The 17,503-nt window shown below is 39.4% G+C and overlaps 1 protein-coding gene across 4 annotated transcripts in view; it reads right to left on the bottom strand.

Moving 5' to 3' along the window:
- The window catches only part of PHF21B (PHD finger protein 21B), a 143,129-nt gene that overhangs the window by 6,391 nt on the left and 119,235 nt on the right, over window positions 1–17,503 (bottom strand). For all 4 annotated transcript variants that reach the window (XM_036401594.2, XM_036401591.2, XM_036401593.2 and 1 more), the window contains 5 exons: window positions 13,957–14,008; window positions 8,008–8,084; window positions 5,181–5,235; window positions 1,496–1,518; window positions 15–173 (listed from right to left, as the gene is read on the bottom strand). In XM_036401594.2, the coding sequence (XP_036257487.1) occupies window positions 15–173; window positions 1,496–1,518; window positions 5,181–5,235; window positions 8,008–8,084; window positions 13,957–14,008 (366 nt within the window). The remainder of the gene's footprint in view (window positions 1–14; window positions 174–1,495; window positions 1,519–5,180; window positions 5,236–8,007; window positions 8,085–13,956; window positions 14,009–17,503) is intronic.

Here is a 17,503-nt window from a genome sequence, read left to right as displayed (position 1 = left end):
TCCATGTAGCTTACCTTCTGTTGGCACTTTGGGCAGACCCAGAGCCCTTTGGGGGCAGTTTTGAGGGGTGGGTCCAAGCAGTTGAGGTGATATGCTCTGGGACATGTGCCACAGGGCTGCAAGTTAACTCCACGCTTGCAAGCAGCGCAGTGCTCATCGTGATGGATCTCGTTCTGCAAGAGAAGGGTGCCCTGGGTAAAGTCAATCCATTGAGAACTTCTCTCTACACAGCATTCAAAGCCTCTACTGCAGCAGACAGGCTCCTTCAAACACGAAATCTAATTGTCAAAAGGACCCTGACAGACACAGAAGACAGAAATAATAGATATATGATAGCAAGAAATACAAACAACAAATGACCCAGAAGCAAGTTACAGAAATTGAAACATAAAACCCAACTAATCAAACACAGGAGAGAGTCAACTAATATAGCCAGTGATGTAGGAATTATTGTGACATAGGAATTATTTCACTTTTTTCTTTGCCAGTGTGTTACTACAACACACATGTATCCCCAACACATGGCTCTGTCGTGGGTCAGAGTTAATGTGGGGATCGCTTGTCTGTCACGCCCAGAGCAGAGGGAAGCATAAAGGAAAAGGGTTCTGGGGAAGAAGCACAGTTCCATGTTTCATTCCCACTGCCTCAAAGGGCAGCTGGGGAAACAGGAGGCTGAGCACAGCCTTGGGCTACAAACCCTCTTTTGTGAGCTCCTCTGGCCTCTTTCTCCCTGGCACTAATTGGTCTCTGCTCAGACTTGCTCTGACAATCTTTCTCCAACAAGACTGATTAGTGCTTTGTCTGAAGCAACACACAACATGAACTGAGACTCATCAACAAAGTTACAATGCCGTGTAGTAGATTGCTATGCTAATCTGGTGGCAACATTAATTACTCTTTTTAATTAAGGAGACACTGATTCTGAAACTCTCATGCCTTGTGAATCATTACAAAAAAATAAAAAACTTCCTACTGCTTTTCTAGGAAGTAGAATAGTGATTTTATGTTTTTCAATTCCAAAAGTGTGCTTTCATTTTTTGGAATAGTAATTAAAAAGTTTCATGGCAGCTTTAGTCAGGTTTATATCCTGAATTCTAAACCAGTCCTGTCAAAAAATCACTCTCCAAAATATTACTCCTTATAAATTACCTGCTCAAAGAATCTTAATTTTAAGCCCAATGTAAAGAGATCTAATCTTTACAAACTAGAATGGTTACTCATTTTTCTTATCAAATTTTCATTAAACTCATAAATCTGGACTAGCAATTTCTCAATCAGTGGAGTCAACAAAGGGACCAAACTCAAGCCTTGCATGTGAAAGCCCAAGAGTTCATCTCTTTAAAATTCTAGCTTAGGGACTCAAAGGTTTAGTTAAGTGGGAGAAGAGAATACTGCAATTAGGTACCTTGAGAGTGACTACAATAATCAGAGGCAAGCACTGAATACACACTGATGAGAAAGATACCTGCTAATACACAAACTTTGCCACACATACCTTCCAGAATGAATCCTCATTTGCTAGCATGCAAAAGAAGGGCAGAAAACAGATCAGTGGAAAATACATTGCTGCAGTGGTTGCTAGTTCTCAGCTGTGGGAGTAATTTTAATCAAGATGTGGCATAGGAGATCAGGACATTGCCAAAATTCATGCAGGCAGTAAAGAATGGAACAGCAAGCAGTGAAGTTAGCATTTGAGATTTAAAAATGTACATTGCAGGTATCCCATGTCCAAAGGTCTGATGCTAAAAGGTTATAGTATTTGGAATTTTCAGAAATTTTCCTGCAGAGCTCCTCTCTACATGCCAGTCAAAAAGTTTTCCTGAAGGACCACAGCATGCTGGGTGTTGAAAAGGCTGGCCCTGAACCAGCAATGCACTTAATGTGGAGCATGAAATGGGTGCCTCCAACTAATTGTTAAACACCGATTTAAATGTTGAGCTGGTTCCTGGACAAAATGGTCAGCTCCTGTAGGAGTGAGCCTGAGGGTATCACCAAGTCCTTCTCATGAGACTACTCCCACCCAGAACACCAGTGACCTTGTACTGATTGTATTCACAACTTGATAGGAACAAGAACCAAGAGAGCTCACTGGAAAGCAGGCCAAGCCTTCCATAAAAAAAAAATAAATTGTGGAATTCAACACACTTCAGTCCAAAAATAAGAAGCCAGAAAAAATTAAGAGCTTTATGGAAACTGTGCAGCGTGTTGCAATTTCTGCTGCTGATTTCGTAGAATCACAGAATGTCCTAAGCTGGAAGGTACCATCATTGAGTCCAGCCTCTGGCCCTGCACAGACACCCCAAAAATCCCACCCTTGGCCTGAGAACATGGTCCAAAGTCTCCTGGAGCTCTGGCAGCCTTGGGGCTGTGACCTGAACCCTGTTCAATGCCTCACCATCCTCTGGGGGAAGAACCTTTTCCTGATATCCAGCCTAATATGGCCCTGGCATGGATCCAGCTATTCACTTGGGTTCTTTCAAGGGGCTGGAGCACACTGTCCCACTGAAAAACACTTCATGGACAGGGATTTCTTTGGATTAAAGTGGAAGCAACCAAACTGATACCACTCCTGCAGAGTGCAGGAACAGGGCAAACACTAATTACAGAAGCATCCTTCCAATGCTGGCAGTTTATGGCTTCCCTAATGCTGAGCTTGCATCTTCATTTTTGCATTTAGCAGCCTCTGATAGATTTTTTTCTTCCATAAATTTCTCTACTTTTCCCAAGAATTCTAGTATACTTTGGCAATGATGTCCATAAATAATCAGAGACTAATAAAATGTGTAGATGTTACTTCACATCCAAAAATACACACACAAGGGTCCACCACTGTATGACACCATGATTACTCAGGGGATATAAGTGCTATTCAGATCAACAGAGGCTTGATAATTGATGAATCTTTTGTACAAATGATACATGTCAGGGGATGTGACCTCATTTCAGAAAAGACATTTTCATTTAAATCAATCCTGATCAATTAACATTTTGATCAAAATTTACAAGAATTGTCCTCTTCTGTATATCCAGACATGACAGTTGTTTCCTGGACATCATGGGGATTTTTTTTCTAGTTTGTTTGTCTTTTCAGCTCACTTTTGCTACAAAGTTTTAAACTTCTTAAAACATGTCCACTTCCCTCTTCTAGTTGCTAAAAAATTAAACTGAAGACAATATTTTTAAAGGAGCATTTTAAAAGAGAAGGGCAGCCATCTCTGCACCGAAGCTGGAGAACTGCATCACTGCAGAGCCAAGCAATCTGGGACAGCACCTGCCTTCTGCTCAGTGCCTGCAGAGCATCCAGCAAAACAGAACTGGTGCCAAAAATATCCTTGCAGAGGTGAGGAATTCTGCTATAAAGAAGTCCATCTCAACATTCTCAGAATATGCAGAACTCCAGCAGGTGTTCTGGATTATGGAAAAACCAAAGATACAGGACTCAAAGAGGAATTAATGACTAAGGAGAGAGGTTGCTGATTTTCAGGAAGCTGAGATAGCTGCAACAGTAGATGTCCGTCACTTGCCCACTTCTTTGCAAATATAATGAGAAACATGTAATGAAAGGAAGGTCAGAGATATCAAAACCTAACTTAAACCCACCCAGGGGCTGGAGCCACAACTTGCTAACAATGCCATTCTGTCCTGATTTCTCACATGTGTTTACACGGGGAAAACAAGTGCTATGATAAGACAAACAATCTATCGCAATTTTAATTTTGAATATAAAACTAAGCCAGGAATAATATTCTTTCCAGTGGGGCTCACATGAGCCTGGCTTCCTGCTGAGAGGCATGTCATCATAGCTGCTTACTGTAATAACCTCTGCTGTCCTCTGAGAGCCAATGCATTAGAGGTAGTAATGCATGGGTAAGTAGGCCAAGTGTCTGTATCTGGCATGTGAATTTTTGAAGGCAAAGAGAAGCACTGCTGCCTTTCAGTTGGTGCTCCTGTGGTGCAGGAAGTCAAGGCAGAGGCAGAAAGGTGAATCTCAAGCACTAAACATGACACTTGACAGGGAGATCAAGCAAACACTGAAAAACTGTCAAAACTTCATGTCTCAATTATAATTACCCCTGCAAATGCTCCTAATACTGAAATAATATTTGACTTGGATAAAGGTCTCTCTTCCCTTACCTCTAATGCAACTAAGTAGAGAAAAAGTTATGAAGACAAAATAAGGGCAAGGACTGAATCAAATTTCTTTACTGATTTATACTATTTTAAGGAAGAAAGTTTCTCACTTTATTCCTTAAAACAGTACATGGATCTTGTCTGAAGAAGTAAACTGTACTCAACATTCCCTGTGTTTCACCTCTCATTCTCAACTCTTTGTCTTCTCTGTGTTGCACATTTTTTCCTGAAATGTGCTTCTTCCCATGAACAAATCATCAGCATCCCCAAATGGCTCCTCTGAGCCCTTAATTCTCAAGGAATTTACTATTAAATTTCAGCTATGAAGTTCTTATAAGTACAAGACTGGAAGGCATCTTGAAGGTCACCAGGTCTAGATTTGTGACTCTACCTCTTGGAATTAGAAAAACCGGCTCTCAACCCTTGTTACTGAAGCAAAAGTTGTGAGAAATTTCTGATGCTTGAGGATGGAGAGCAGCTTCTTAAAGCCGGTGGGAAGAGGCAAATGAAAAGCGTAAAATAGTAATTTTTTTTTTAATATGTATTTTTAAGTACTTGGGGTTGGCAACACTACTTTCCTCAATCAGTTCTCTCACTGCATAGTGCTTAAAGAGCCTGTCTTAGGTTGCAAGTTCTACTTTTTTCCCCCCTAATAAAAAACTGTCATTCCTACTGCTATATCTTTGCCTGAGAGCCCTTTAATTTCAATATTATAATAATTCAGAGCGAGGGGGTTTACATTCTCTATTTCAAGGGAGGCTCCTGCCTTTCTTAGCAGACACCTGTCTTTTCAAACCAAAACAGTGCCAGAGATCAGATTTTCCACAGATTGCAGAGGTTTTGGATCCATTTCTACAAAATTGTGACCTTTAGCCTTACCTTTCCATTGTTTTTGCAGGAAAACACTTTTCACTCCATATTAAAATACACAGGGACATTACACAAAGTAATGCCCTGTGGTATCCTAACAGTAACTTATAGGAAATCCTATTAATAAATTTTTAACACATCATTATGAGAGTAGTATATTCATTTAAAAATATGCTTACCTCTTGTTGAAAGGAACAAGGGGTTATTCAAATAATTCGATGCAAGGCGTTTCCTCTACAAGGGAAAAGAAACCAACCCCCATGTCATTGCAGTGCTCTGGCTGTCTCTTACATTTCACATTATCAGTCTCCATGGGCTTACCTCATACCTAACCAGCTCTCCAAAAGCTTCTAAGAGACCACTGACACAGTCAGTCAAACAGTTGCATAATTTACCTTTCTAACAAGTTTCTCACAGAGCAGTTTATTGTGTATTGGATTTTATTAAGAAGTGAGAAATACAAATTGTGAATGTTATTGGTGGGGTTGCAGGATATGTCACATGGGCTGGTAAGAGCAAGACTACAGCAAAACTAACTCCAAGCCCAACAACATCCATAAGGGAAAATTGTTGCTGTGAGATGACATTTTTATTTGCATTTATAGATGCCTATTTTTATTTGCATATATAGAAATGGTGATGGATTTCTCACCAGCAGGAAAACCACTACTACCTTTGTGACACCTGCCTACAGTTCAGAGGAACATACTGCATCTGCAAGCAACAAGTGAGGGCCTAAGCCAAATATTTCCCTTTCAGAAGTGACTGTGCAGGACTTTGAGGAGCTGGCAGTAATTTCAGTCTGCTGAGCTCACCAAACTTACAAACAGAGAGCACTGCAAACCTGTCTGAGATGTTTAATTCATCTAACACAGCCCATGGCCAGCCTTGTCTGACGGCACAAGCTGTGGTCAATAGCAAGCCAGGCTTCATTAATAGTCTGGACAACCCCAAACTGTTCCTCTGAGACACCCAATACTTGTACAGCAGGACTGGAAACAGCACCATCTTCTCCATTATGTGTTGTTAGATTCAGCTTGGAAGAAAATTAGAGGGGTTTTGCTACTAAATTTTTTATTCTGTGGTGAACAAACTATTCTCTTACAGACAGGTGCCTGCCAGTCTGTTAATGAACTTTGAATAGATGTTTCTTTCTTCAAAAAATAACCAGCCCAAAATGTAACCATTTCCTATGCAGGAAGGTTACTGAGGCTATGAAAATAAAATGGTATCTCATTTTTTAAAGAAAAAAGCTTTGAGAAGAAAAAGCACACCATTCAAGTGAGGACATAAGACCATGATCATATTTTTGCAGTCAAAGTTAGTATCACCACTATGAATGCTGAACTCCTGCCATTTTGAGGGGTGTGGGCAAATAAAAGGTCTAATTTATAGGCAACTTCAATTTAAACAATCATGAATTAAAGATCATTCAGTAGACTAAATTAAACTGCATCAAAATGCCTGAAATGCCACCAATACCTCAACTCCCTGATTAGCAAACCAGTCTGAGCAGCTAATTGATTAGAGAAAAAACATCTGCCTCCATTTTACTTGAATGACATTCCCCATGGTCAGTACTTAATGACAGCTCCTAATGAGGACACAGCTGATCAGCCACAGGAGTCTTTCACAGGCATTTCTTTGTCCATGCCATCCTTCCTTCAAGCATATGCCTTTGAGAATAGATATGATGAGAAATATGAACTAGGGGTGCAGTAGACCTGGGCCATCTTCTCTTCCACCTCTCCAAGGCAATAGAGTTTGTCACAAACACCAGCCTGGCTACAGCCACAAAACTCTGCTGCAAGTATTTTAATAATCAGGACAAAAACATCTAAAGAGCTACAGATTTAATGCTAGCAAGGCTAAAGTTCCTACTGTGTTAAATACTGCACGTATGGGCATCAGTATTTGCACTGAAAAAAAAATAGTTGAGGAATTCTGAAGAACTCAAGTGCCCAGAGCTGCTCTGGAGTATAAAAATCTCCAGTGCTTTCAAAAAAAGAACAATCAAGCAACTCAGCAGTTTGACTGCAGCAGTGTGTTTCTTCTCAGTCTCATCTGTTTGCTATCTGCCAGCAAAGACAGAAATCTGAAATACTGGTATACCAGAAATTCTGCATCGCTTATGCCTAAATAAACAACAATCATTTTCTTTCGTCTTAGAGACTCAGAACACAGAGAGGCCTTGCTTAAATGGAGAGCTGGCTGCAATTGGGTTTCATCCCAGTAGAAAGTTCAGACAGTAAACCCAAACTGTGCTGAAATTTTAAATGTGAAATTTTAATTAGCTGAATAAATGCATATATGTTTGTTTAGAAACAAAGAAAACAATCCAGAAAAAGTTAAGCCTATTTATATGCTGCTTTTACACCAAGTTTGCAATCCAATATTACACAGGACCTAGATTCTGAGACTACTATAAATGCAAAAGTGTAAGTGTAACAGACAACAGAGATTATCCAGAGCATTTTTCTTTTAATAATCCATTGTTATATGTATTATGCAGACTTCTATACCCTCTGATGACCACACTGATTCTTAAACCAACACACCCCTTTTATGAATGCCACAAATTAAAAAAAGTAAAGATGATGATGATGATGATGATGAAGAATTTGGCACATAAGAAAAGAGAATTTCTTATTTGGCACATAAGAAAAGAGAAATAGCAATGCACATTTGAACATAATGCAGCACTTCTGTTCTCCAGTTATGATCTAAAGGGACTGCCTTTGTAGATAAAAGAGTAATTAGGTCCTGCATTAATTTAGTTCTCTTGGACTTTATTAAAACTAAGATGAATTCTAGTTTGGAGCAAGTGATGTTGTGTGGTGAAAACCTGTTGCTTAGCCACTGAGATATTTTCTTTCTTTTCTACATCAAGATCTCTTTACAAGTAGCTGTGGTTCTACATTCATATATATTTTTGTAGTAAGACACACTTAGACCTTTTATTGATATGAAATAGAACTGTGGTAAAAAAAGTGAATGATAAAGTACCTCTGTTTCCAAGAGTCCACTGTAGGCTGGATTTGCTGTGCTTCTTCTCTTTCTTTCCTGACGCTTGCTCTGGATTTCTGTAACCATGGAAAGGAACATGAACTGTGTATTTCTCATTCATCAGGGAAAAATGTAGATATAACTTGCTAAGCAAGATGATCTTACCCACACAGCCCCTTGAGTTTTGTGTTCTGTTTCAGTTTCTAAAGTATAACTGGGTTGCATCAGCATTGATATTTGCTGCAGTTCAAGGTTTGACATTAATAAGCTTTTCCTTGTGATATTCACAGGCATTTTTTATTTTTTTTTCTTCCTTCAAGGTAGATTGCTGCTGCCCTACAAGAATTTTATTATGATCTCTTCAGACACATATTCAGCAAGCATCATCAGAGAGCCCTCAGAGTACTCTCCTCCATGGAGGTCAGAAAAAGCATAGTTGAAATGGCACAGCTGGATTCAGTTCTAACCAGGGTGTGATGATTTATCCACTCAGAACACAACTTCAGAATCCTGAGTTTGCAAAATGTCATTATGAGTCATATGTGCGTGTTTGTGTCCCTGCAAACACCAGCACACAGATGGGCTCTTTGGACTGACTGCAGTCCATTTTATTCCTTCCACTAAACTTCCACAACTCCCTTCCACTAATGGTGACACCTATTGAAGATGACACATGCTCAGGACTGTATTTAGCAACCACCAGCCATGTGCACAACTCTGTAAACACAGAGAGATGGAGCAGATTACTCAGCCACAGAAATCTGTAGGTTTAATGTACTTTGATCTGAGCCAGGATTCCATTTACACCACATGGAATTTCTTTCTGCAGCTCTTGACGTCAGTTCAGAATGCTGAGATTATTACAAGCATGTCTTTTAGAGCCTGTTAGTTTGATTATAAACCCCAGACACACTTTAGTAAGGAGAGCCACAGCATCCATCCCGTGACATGAAGTGTGTGCTCTATTCCAAAATATTTCCTGTGTGAATATTATAAGGCAAATTTTAGACTTGCTGCTGAGGTACCAGAGGGTATTCTAAATGCCCCCATGGTGGTGATACCTTTGCTCTGTCTTGCTCTATCTCAGAAGGAGAGGAACTGGCAGGAGCATGTTCTTCAGCCCAGAGGCCCTGGAACCCACCCAACAGAAACTCAGGACACCATCTGATTATGCAGGAGGTCTGGTGTCTTTCCTCAATATCTGAGCTGAGGAGGTCAATCTCAGAACACACTCAGAAAGTGCCCTTCAGGGTATTGAGCAAGATCCCCTACCTGTAATCCAACATTAAGATACATTAAGGTGAGCTTTCAGGGTGTTTATATACTTGGGAACTGGATCCCCAGCACTTTGTTCTGGTTTCCAGCACCCTTTTCCAGTGTTGATCATTCCCATATACCATTTGAAGCATTGCTACAGTACAGGGTGTCAGTATTTTTGGTCATGTCTTGGACATGGTGTCCCTGGAGATGAGGCCAACACTTTATATGGGTTTTGTACTGGCCTAACTTCCAAGATTGGATTTAAAAACTTCCAAGAATGGATTTAAAACTTTCCCTTCACGAAAGAGTATTGGCTAAGCTGCTGTGCTTGGAGTGATGGATGCATCAGAAGGAAACTAGATGGACAAGAAAAACAGGAGAGTAACTACTAGCTGGGTTTTCCTATGGCACAGGGACATGTCATCTCTCTGTTCAGAAGGTGTCTTCTCCTAGGGCACTTCAAAGAGCACAGTCACAAGCTGCCATGTGATTCAAGGGGCTGCACAGAATATCACCACCAAGAAATGTGTGATCTGAAGCTGCACTAGGATGTGAGATAGGTGCTTTGGCTGTAACCACTGTAACATTAACATCATTCAGGCTATGAAGACTCCAGAACACAGGATCTTGTCTGGGAAACTGTTCTGTCCTACTGTGAAAATATTTCCCATGAAATGCTCATGTGTCTATGCTGAAATATCCATCCTGAAGCTCCCAGGCTCTCTGAAAGCATCTAAAGGGAATCAGGGTGATTCTGAAACCCTCAGCAGCAGGGTGAGTGCTACATGCAGTGGCCTCTCAAAGCCACAAAAGAGAAATGTTGTTTGATGTCAGTGCCAGATCTTCTGAGGGAAAAGCTCTCAATGCCCAAAGGTAACAGAGATGTCACAACTGAGGAACCTTGGTGCAGCCATAAAACAGGAATTGGCCCTCAGCTGACTCTTTTCCATGGTCTCAGCAGTGTGAGCTGGAGCTGTGGCTCCTGCAGCCAGGTTCAGGACCCTTATCAGTGAATTCAGGGCTTGCAGCATCTCAGCACTGCCATGGCAGTGCAGAGAAAAAACTGGAGTCAGGGCAGGCTTGGTCTTCCAGAAGTGGTCACAGGGAGAGAAGATTGGGACTTTCAATGGCCCAGAAAAAGAAACAAAGAATTCAATGCAGCAGAGTTTTCTTTGTATGTAACTGGGCCAAGCATCTCATAAATGGATAGTGCTGGATCTGTTGATCTCTGTCCTTCTTGGTCCCAAGTTAAAGAGAAAATTTCTTTGGTACATGCTCTCACCAAGGCAACAGAAAATATCTGGTGGGCTCTGACTCACACATATGGCAGATAGTTGGAATGCAGGTTTGGTAGAGGCTTTGCTATGGTACAGAGATAAGAGCTGGCTGGGACAAAAAGTAATAGCAGTGGGAATAGATGGAAAAGAAGAGAGAGAGAGAGTAGTGAAGGAAACATCTCGAGATGTACAATACCATCAGGGAGGGAGAGCACTTCCTTAGTGGACACAAATGCATCTATGTACACGAGGAGTGGTTCTGTCAATAATTACACCAACACAGAGCAAAAGCATACACTGGCGTGCTATCTTTTGTTACTTGTTACTTCTGCTAAAAAAGTATTGCGTACTTTTCAGAACAGGATGCAATAAAGTTAAATTAAATTTGTTTCACTTGATGAAATCATAAATATTTCAGTAATCTAGAAGGACCAAGATATACATTCTTAGAGTGATCTGAACTAAAGGTCCTTCTATAAAGTTTTGCTTTCTACAATTTTTTTACAAAATTGTAATGCTAAAAGGTGTTTCTAATAGCCTAGAGAAAAAGATTCAATAGGTTACAACTATGCACTGCATCACAGAATTAAGCTATCTTATTCCTTAGCTTATCAATTAAAAAAATAGAAACCAAACAGGAAAAATTAAACTGTAATACATTTGACAAAGATGAATTAATGTAAAGATAGATTATGTTGGAGGCCAAACTCCAGTGAGCTGCTGCTGCCTTCACCAATCAACATTCTGCATGGTCATCCTATGAAGCCTGTGATGGCAATTTTTCTTCAGGGAAAGCTGCACCTTGCAGACTGTCAGTCAGTGGAAGCAGCTGTGTTCATTTACTGGTAAAGATGCCTGGTAAAAAGGCTCTGCAGAATAGAGCTCTTTCCCCAGGCAGGGAATGCTTGTGTGGAGGTCAGGTGAAAAGGCTTTTAGGTGGATAGAGAGATACGTATGGACTTGGAGCAAGCCCTTCACCAGAAAATTAATGAATAAAATTAAGAAAAACTGTAACACTGTGAATTAGAGATACTAAATGAATAAGCTTTTAATGATCCAATCTTGATAGAGTTAAATTCCGAAAATGTGAAATTGAAAAATAATTAGAAGTTTTAAAATAAACTGAACTGTGTAATGACCACTGCTTCCTGATAAATAGCAATGACTGCTAACTGTAAACATGACACAGTAAAATAATAACCTTTAGCATGTGAAAGCTATAAGGAAATCTCTGACAGTCGTAATCACCAATTCTGATGAAGAAATACCCTTTCCATAGTAAATAGCTCTTGGCTGGAATCATTTATTTAATGCTAGTAGAAATATAAAATGTGAATTTGTCTTCAAGAATTGATTCTGCATGGTGGGTGTTGTAGCAGTTTGGTTTAAAATGAGCATCTCCACACTTGGCATAGAACAGAGAAGAGCACTGCTGGCATTTTGAACATAAGCAATAAATCCACACAAACAATTAGTTTCAATAAAATCCAAGGGTATAGAATTATTCAAAATTAAGTTATCTCTGTTGTAAGCATAATTTGTATTTCTGCATAATTTCAAATGTTGTCCTGTTTTCCTTAGACAAAGAAAACAAGAACTAATCATCATTTGCACTTTTTGGATTATAAATCTTCTCCCCAGATTGTTGTAGCTTTTTGATTTCCATTTCAATCCATGACCATTAAGGGATTAAAAATTATGAAGGCTTAAAATTTCTTTAAACTGCTTTCAAATTCTCAGTCACTGGGACATTAAATAACTTTTTTAAATGCAGATTTAAAGAGGAAAAACACTGAAAAATAGAAACAAGACCTACAGGAAACCTGCTGCATATACTGAGGAGACACTGCAATTCAGATATATTTTCTCACTAATTCACAGCTTGTCTTAAAACCAAAGAACTGGAAATCTTAGTAAAAAGAATTCAAGGTAAAAATGTAGATACCTTGAGACAGCGAGGTAGCTAAGCATGCTCCTAAGCCTAAAGCACATAAAATGCAAACTCAGGGCACTGGAAATTCCTAAGTATTTTGTTTAATATGATCCATGGGATGGGTGGTAAATATATCAATTGCCATTAACACTTTTTGTGATCAAGAATCACTGTCAGCTGACACAGATACCAGTTTTCTCTCCTTTTACTGGTGGAATCACACCACCTTGTTGTAGCTGATCTTGTAACTAAAACCATCAGGCTGCAGATCTTTTCTTCAAAACACCTGCATCATCTCTGCCCATGAGAACCATTCTGCCACCAACCTGTCTCATGCCACTGGCAAATTTGCTAAACAAACTCTTTTTCCCCCCCTTTCATCTCTAATTTCAGAACAACAAAGCTGAGGCAAAGAAAGATACAAATCTGCTAACTTTTGCAAGCTATTTTTGGAAGGTTGGAGAAGGAAACTGAAAAGGATGCCGTGCTGATTTTAGCTTATGTGCAATATTTGTCTGAAGTCATATTCAGGAGCCTGAGAACACATGCTAGATGCTCTCAGGCAAACACTGGATTTGATGGGAAGTTTAAGTTTTGGGCTAGGTGGGGAAAAGGGAGGGAAGGAATTCTTTGTGAGATGTAGTCTTAAGTAAGTAAAATCTTATGAAACAAATGCCAGATATTCACTGCTATTTTAAATATTATTTTGTGGAACTCTAGAGGTGACAGACAATCCACTCAAAAAGTGAAAGTCCATCTCACATGGGAGAGAGCAGAGGGCACTTGATGCCTATCTGGGCAAACATCTTTGAACCTCACAGATCCATCAACCAGATCAGTGGCAATCAGAGCCTTTGCAGGATTTTTATTTCACTGTGTCTCCCAGGTCTTCACATCTTTTAAAGGACCATGATGACTGAGTGGGTCCAAATACCAGCCTGTGCCAAGCAGGCTGGTGGCTGCAGGGCCAGTCCTCGTGCCCCTTGAGCTTTGCCATAGGGTGGGAGGCAGAGCTAAGGAAGGTCTCCCACTGCTGTGAGTCTGAAAGGCACACCTGTGCAAAGGTAACCCTGCATCTCATTTTTTCATTTTCATTTTTCAGTTTTCATGCCCTTCAGAGGGCATGAAAAAAACAAGAAAAGGAAAAACAGAGAGGGAATCTTGTTGATGTGTACAAATATCTGCAGGCAGGGATCAGAGCACGGGCTGGGCTGTGCTCCATGGTGTCCAGCAACAGGACAAGAGGCAATGTGCAGAAACTGATGCCTAGGAAGTTCATCCTGAACATGAGGAAGAACTTCTTTTCCAGAAGGGTAACAGAACTCTGAACAGATTGCCCAGAGAGGCTGTGGAATCTCCTTCTCTGGAGAGTTTCAAAAGCCATCTGAACACAATCCTCAGTAATGTGCTCTGGCAGAGAAGCCAACAGAAAAGATTTCACTCAAAAACTGAACTGCAAATCAACATATGCCACCTTACCTTCCAAATGTTCTGTTGTAACCAGTCCTAGTGCTACCATGAAGGCAATTTTCTGAGGAAAAAATAAACAGGTTAGATTTTCTATTATAATGATCATAGTAAGAAAATAAATATAATTAGCATTGACAGAATAAACCCAGTAAAAGCCTTTTAGAAATGTATCTTATTTGAATGCATAGTAATGTAAAGAACTTTAGCTGAAGATTTGCTTGAGATATGCCTGGTTCTCCTTGAATGACTACATAAACTCAAGCAGTTCAAAGATGTCTGAAGTCAATGCTCAATGACTACTGATCTTACACCGCACATGACCAATATTCAGTCAATTCAATCAATTTCACATTGCTAGCTGGATTGCTACTCAGTTCTTAAGTGAAGTAATTTTGTATTATTTTTACAATCTGGACAAGACACACTGCTTTTAGGGGATATGAGCAAGCTGTATGAAGTGAAACAAGTATGAACTGTACAACACTAAACAAGACATCAGAAGCATAGTGAAAGTCCCCTCCCATTAAAAAAAAACCCAACCAACCAAACAAAAAAACTCCCAGAAATTTTTCTTCCCAAGTTTTAAAAATAACATCTTGTGCATGGATTTTAAGACGTATACTGATCCAACATTTTTCCTCAATGAGGAGTGAACAAGCATCTCCTACTGACACTGGTGAGCTCATTTTGCAGCAGGAAATCTGATCAAAAATATTATTCACAACACTTCTAAACTATATATGCACAAAACATATCTTCACACCAAAAAAATCTTCAGAACATGCTGATGCAGTGACAGGACAAGTATTTGAGCAGATTCTAAATTTTCTGTCAGTGATTTCTCACTGGAAAACATTTCCTTGCAGAAAGGTTTTGCTGAATGTTTTATCATGTTTTTTTGATGAAAACTGAAATTACACTGTGTTGTTCCAAGCCCAAACTGAACTGAACACCTTGGTTTTCAGTCACATTTGTGGCACTTGTGGGGCTTTGGGGGCCTCCGGGCCTCCTCTTTCTGCTGTGCTGAATGATCTTGTTGGATTTTCACGAGGTTCAATTCCACAGGAGAGACAATCTGACTGTGAAACTCAAGCTCTTGGGAAATCCAAGCAAGCAAAGCCCACAGTCCAAGTCTGAGGAAGTGTACAAAGACCATAGGAAGATGCAACTATCATACCTAAAATAAAATGTTTAGATTTAGGTCCAACTAAAACACAGTGTTTGAGCAGTAGAAGGTCAAAACATTGTTTCATTCAAAGAGGGTCAGGAGAACATGTTCCAACACTTCCAAGCCAAAATATTAGTCTGACCTTCTTGCTTTGTGAAAAGCTTGATGATTCAACATTTCATTTCAGCTCAGGATAAAATCAACTAGTAAGTCACCAGAACTACAATTTCCTTTTCAATTCTGACTTTCACTTAGTGAAATCATGAAAGCAAAAGCATCCTCATTTTGTAGATGAAAAGTTCTGTTTGGTGGGTTCATCAAAATCAGAGGGTTAGGACTGGACATCTCTACCACTCATGCATCTGTGAAAGTACCTTTGTCAAACAGGTGAACTAACACCCATGTAAGACAGAAATGCTTCCTTTCCACAACCTCAAGAGATTCATATTCTCCAGGTAGATTAAAAAATGGTGGTGTAGAATTTCCTCATTGGCAATTTAGATATATTCACACTGTATTTCTGCCTTCCATATCTGTGGTAATTACACACACGTGTTCATTTGCAAGTCAGACCTTGATTTCAGTAATATTCACTTCTTACATGCCTGAAACAACCAGCCAGGCACAGTGGGGGCCCCACACCTGAAGGAAAATATGAATATTTGATCCACTGTGCAGATCTGAGAAGAAAATTATTCAACTGAGTAGGATTACAAGCTTCACCTCAGCCCTGTCAAAAGTAACGGTGGCAGGATACTTCTCAGCACTGTGAGCAAAAGTAATGACAATTTTAGGAATAGAACCAGGAAGCTGGAATGGTTAATTAGTGTTTTTTTCAATGGAGTGCAGAATTTTTGCATCACCCCAACATTAAACTGTAGGGAAAGCACATATTTTCTGATGCCTCAACTGAAATTTGTGCACTGGAACATTTGCTAAACAATTTCCTCTCTTCTTGCTAAAATTGTTTGAATATGTAGCTAACTAAATGCAACATACTTGCTTAAAATATGAAGAGCCATCACAAGTGGACTTGATAATCATCTCATGATTAAACACGGGAAGTGTTATTTTTTATAGTTACTTGAAAGATAGTTCCTTTTAAAAAAATCCCAGTACAAGCTGTATTCTTTTGAACAAGCATATTATATTAACAGCCTATTTGTTTTTATGGGTTTTGCTATTTCACACCTCTGCAGCTGATTGGATTCAACTCAAAATCTGACTTCCACTGCAAAACTTTCATTTCAAATATCACAGGATCTATTGTTTGTCCTCTGTAGAGGAAGTTGCAAAGCCAAGACTTCATTTTCTCCAGATTTTCAATCCAAGCTTAATACTAGCATTTAGTTCACAATTGCCATGTGTTTCTCTTGTGCTTAGGAAAAATTAGAACACCAGTAACTAAATAACCAGCATTTATGGCAGTATTTTTTCTTTTAGGTAAAAACATTTTAGAATGAAAGTGTTGCCAGATAGTTTGCTAATATGAATTGTTAAATGATCAAAACGGTTTTGGCAGAATTCTGTTTCTCTCTGTGTTGAACTCAGGTCTCTTCAAGAAAAAAAGAAAAGATGAAACCCCCCCCAAAAAAATGAACAAAAAAACCACAAAAATCAATGTCCAGGGTATTTTCTCCCCAGAGGAGCAGCTCCCTTCTGTAATTAGCCCATTTCTTTACAGAAGCCATCCTGGTGGGAGAAGGCCCATCACTGGATCCATCACCATTGTTCTCCATCCCCAGCTGTGCCCCACTGATGGGAATGAGTGGGTGGCCTCCTCCTCTTCCTCAGTCCATGATCAGCTTCATTGCTCACCAGCAGGACTGACCAAGCCAGGAGCTAAAGACAGTATTTATCCCTGCTCTTCTCTGTTTGTTCAGGTACACTCAGTAATGTGGGATTCCTGGTTATTGCTAAGTATGGTTATTTCTATTTAGCTCATTTCAAATTTATTAAATCCCAGTCTCTCCCAACTAAATTCTCTACAGAGCCATACTGGAGTTCCTGCCTCAGTTTTCTGCTTTGAGGATAAATAAAAGTGAGAAGTGCCTATTTTCTTTTTAAAAATACCATGCTGTTTTTGCTTTAAACTTAATCATCTGCTTATAAGCCGTGAGTGCTTTCAGAAATACACAGAATGTCTTTTCATGAAGCAAAACAAAGATTTTCATAAAAGCATTTCATTTTGTAATTACATGTTCTATTTATGTCATTACATGTATTTATACTAATTATGATGTTAGTTCTAATTACACTAATTGCATAAATACATGATAATCAACTAAAGTTTACTTTCAAAGAACAAAAGAAATTAACTCTAGACCTACCTATTTATGGCTGTGCCACAAATCTATGAAAAGAACTGTCATAGTTTAGGGCACAGTG

The sequence above is a fragment of the Molothrus ater genome, chromosome 5 (assembly GCF_012460135.2).
Source record: "Molothrus ater isolate BHLD 08-10-18 breed brown headed cowbird chromosome 5, BPBGC_Mater_1.1, whole genome shotgun sequence".
Classification (NCBI taxonomy): Eukaryota; Metazoa; Chordata; class Aves; order Passeriformes; family Icteridae; genus Molothrus; species Molothrus ater.
Note: the sequence above shows the minus strand (reverse complement) of the source record. Positions and strands in the feature narration are given on the sequence as shown.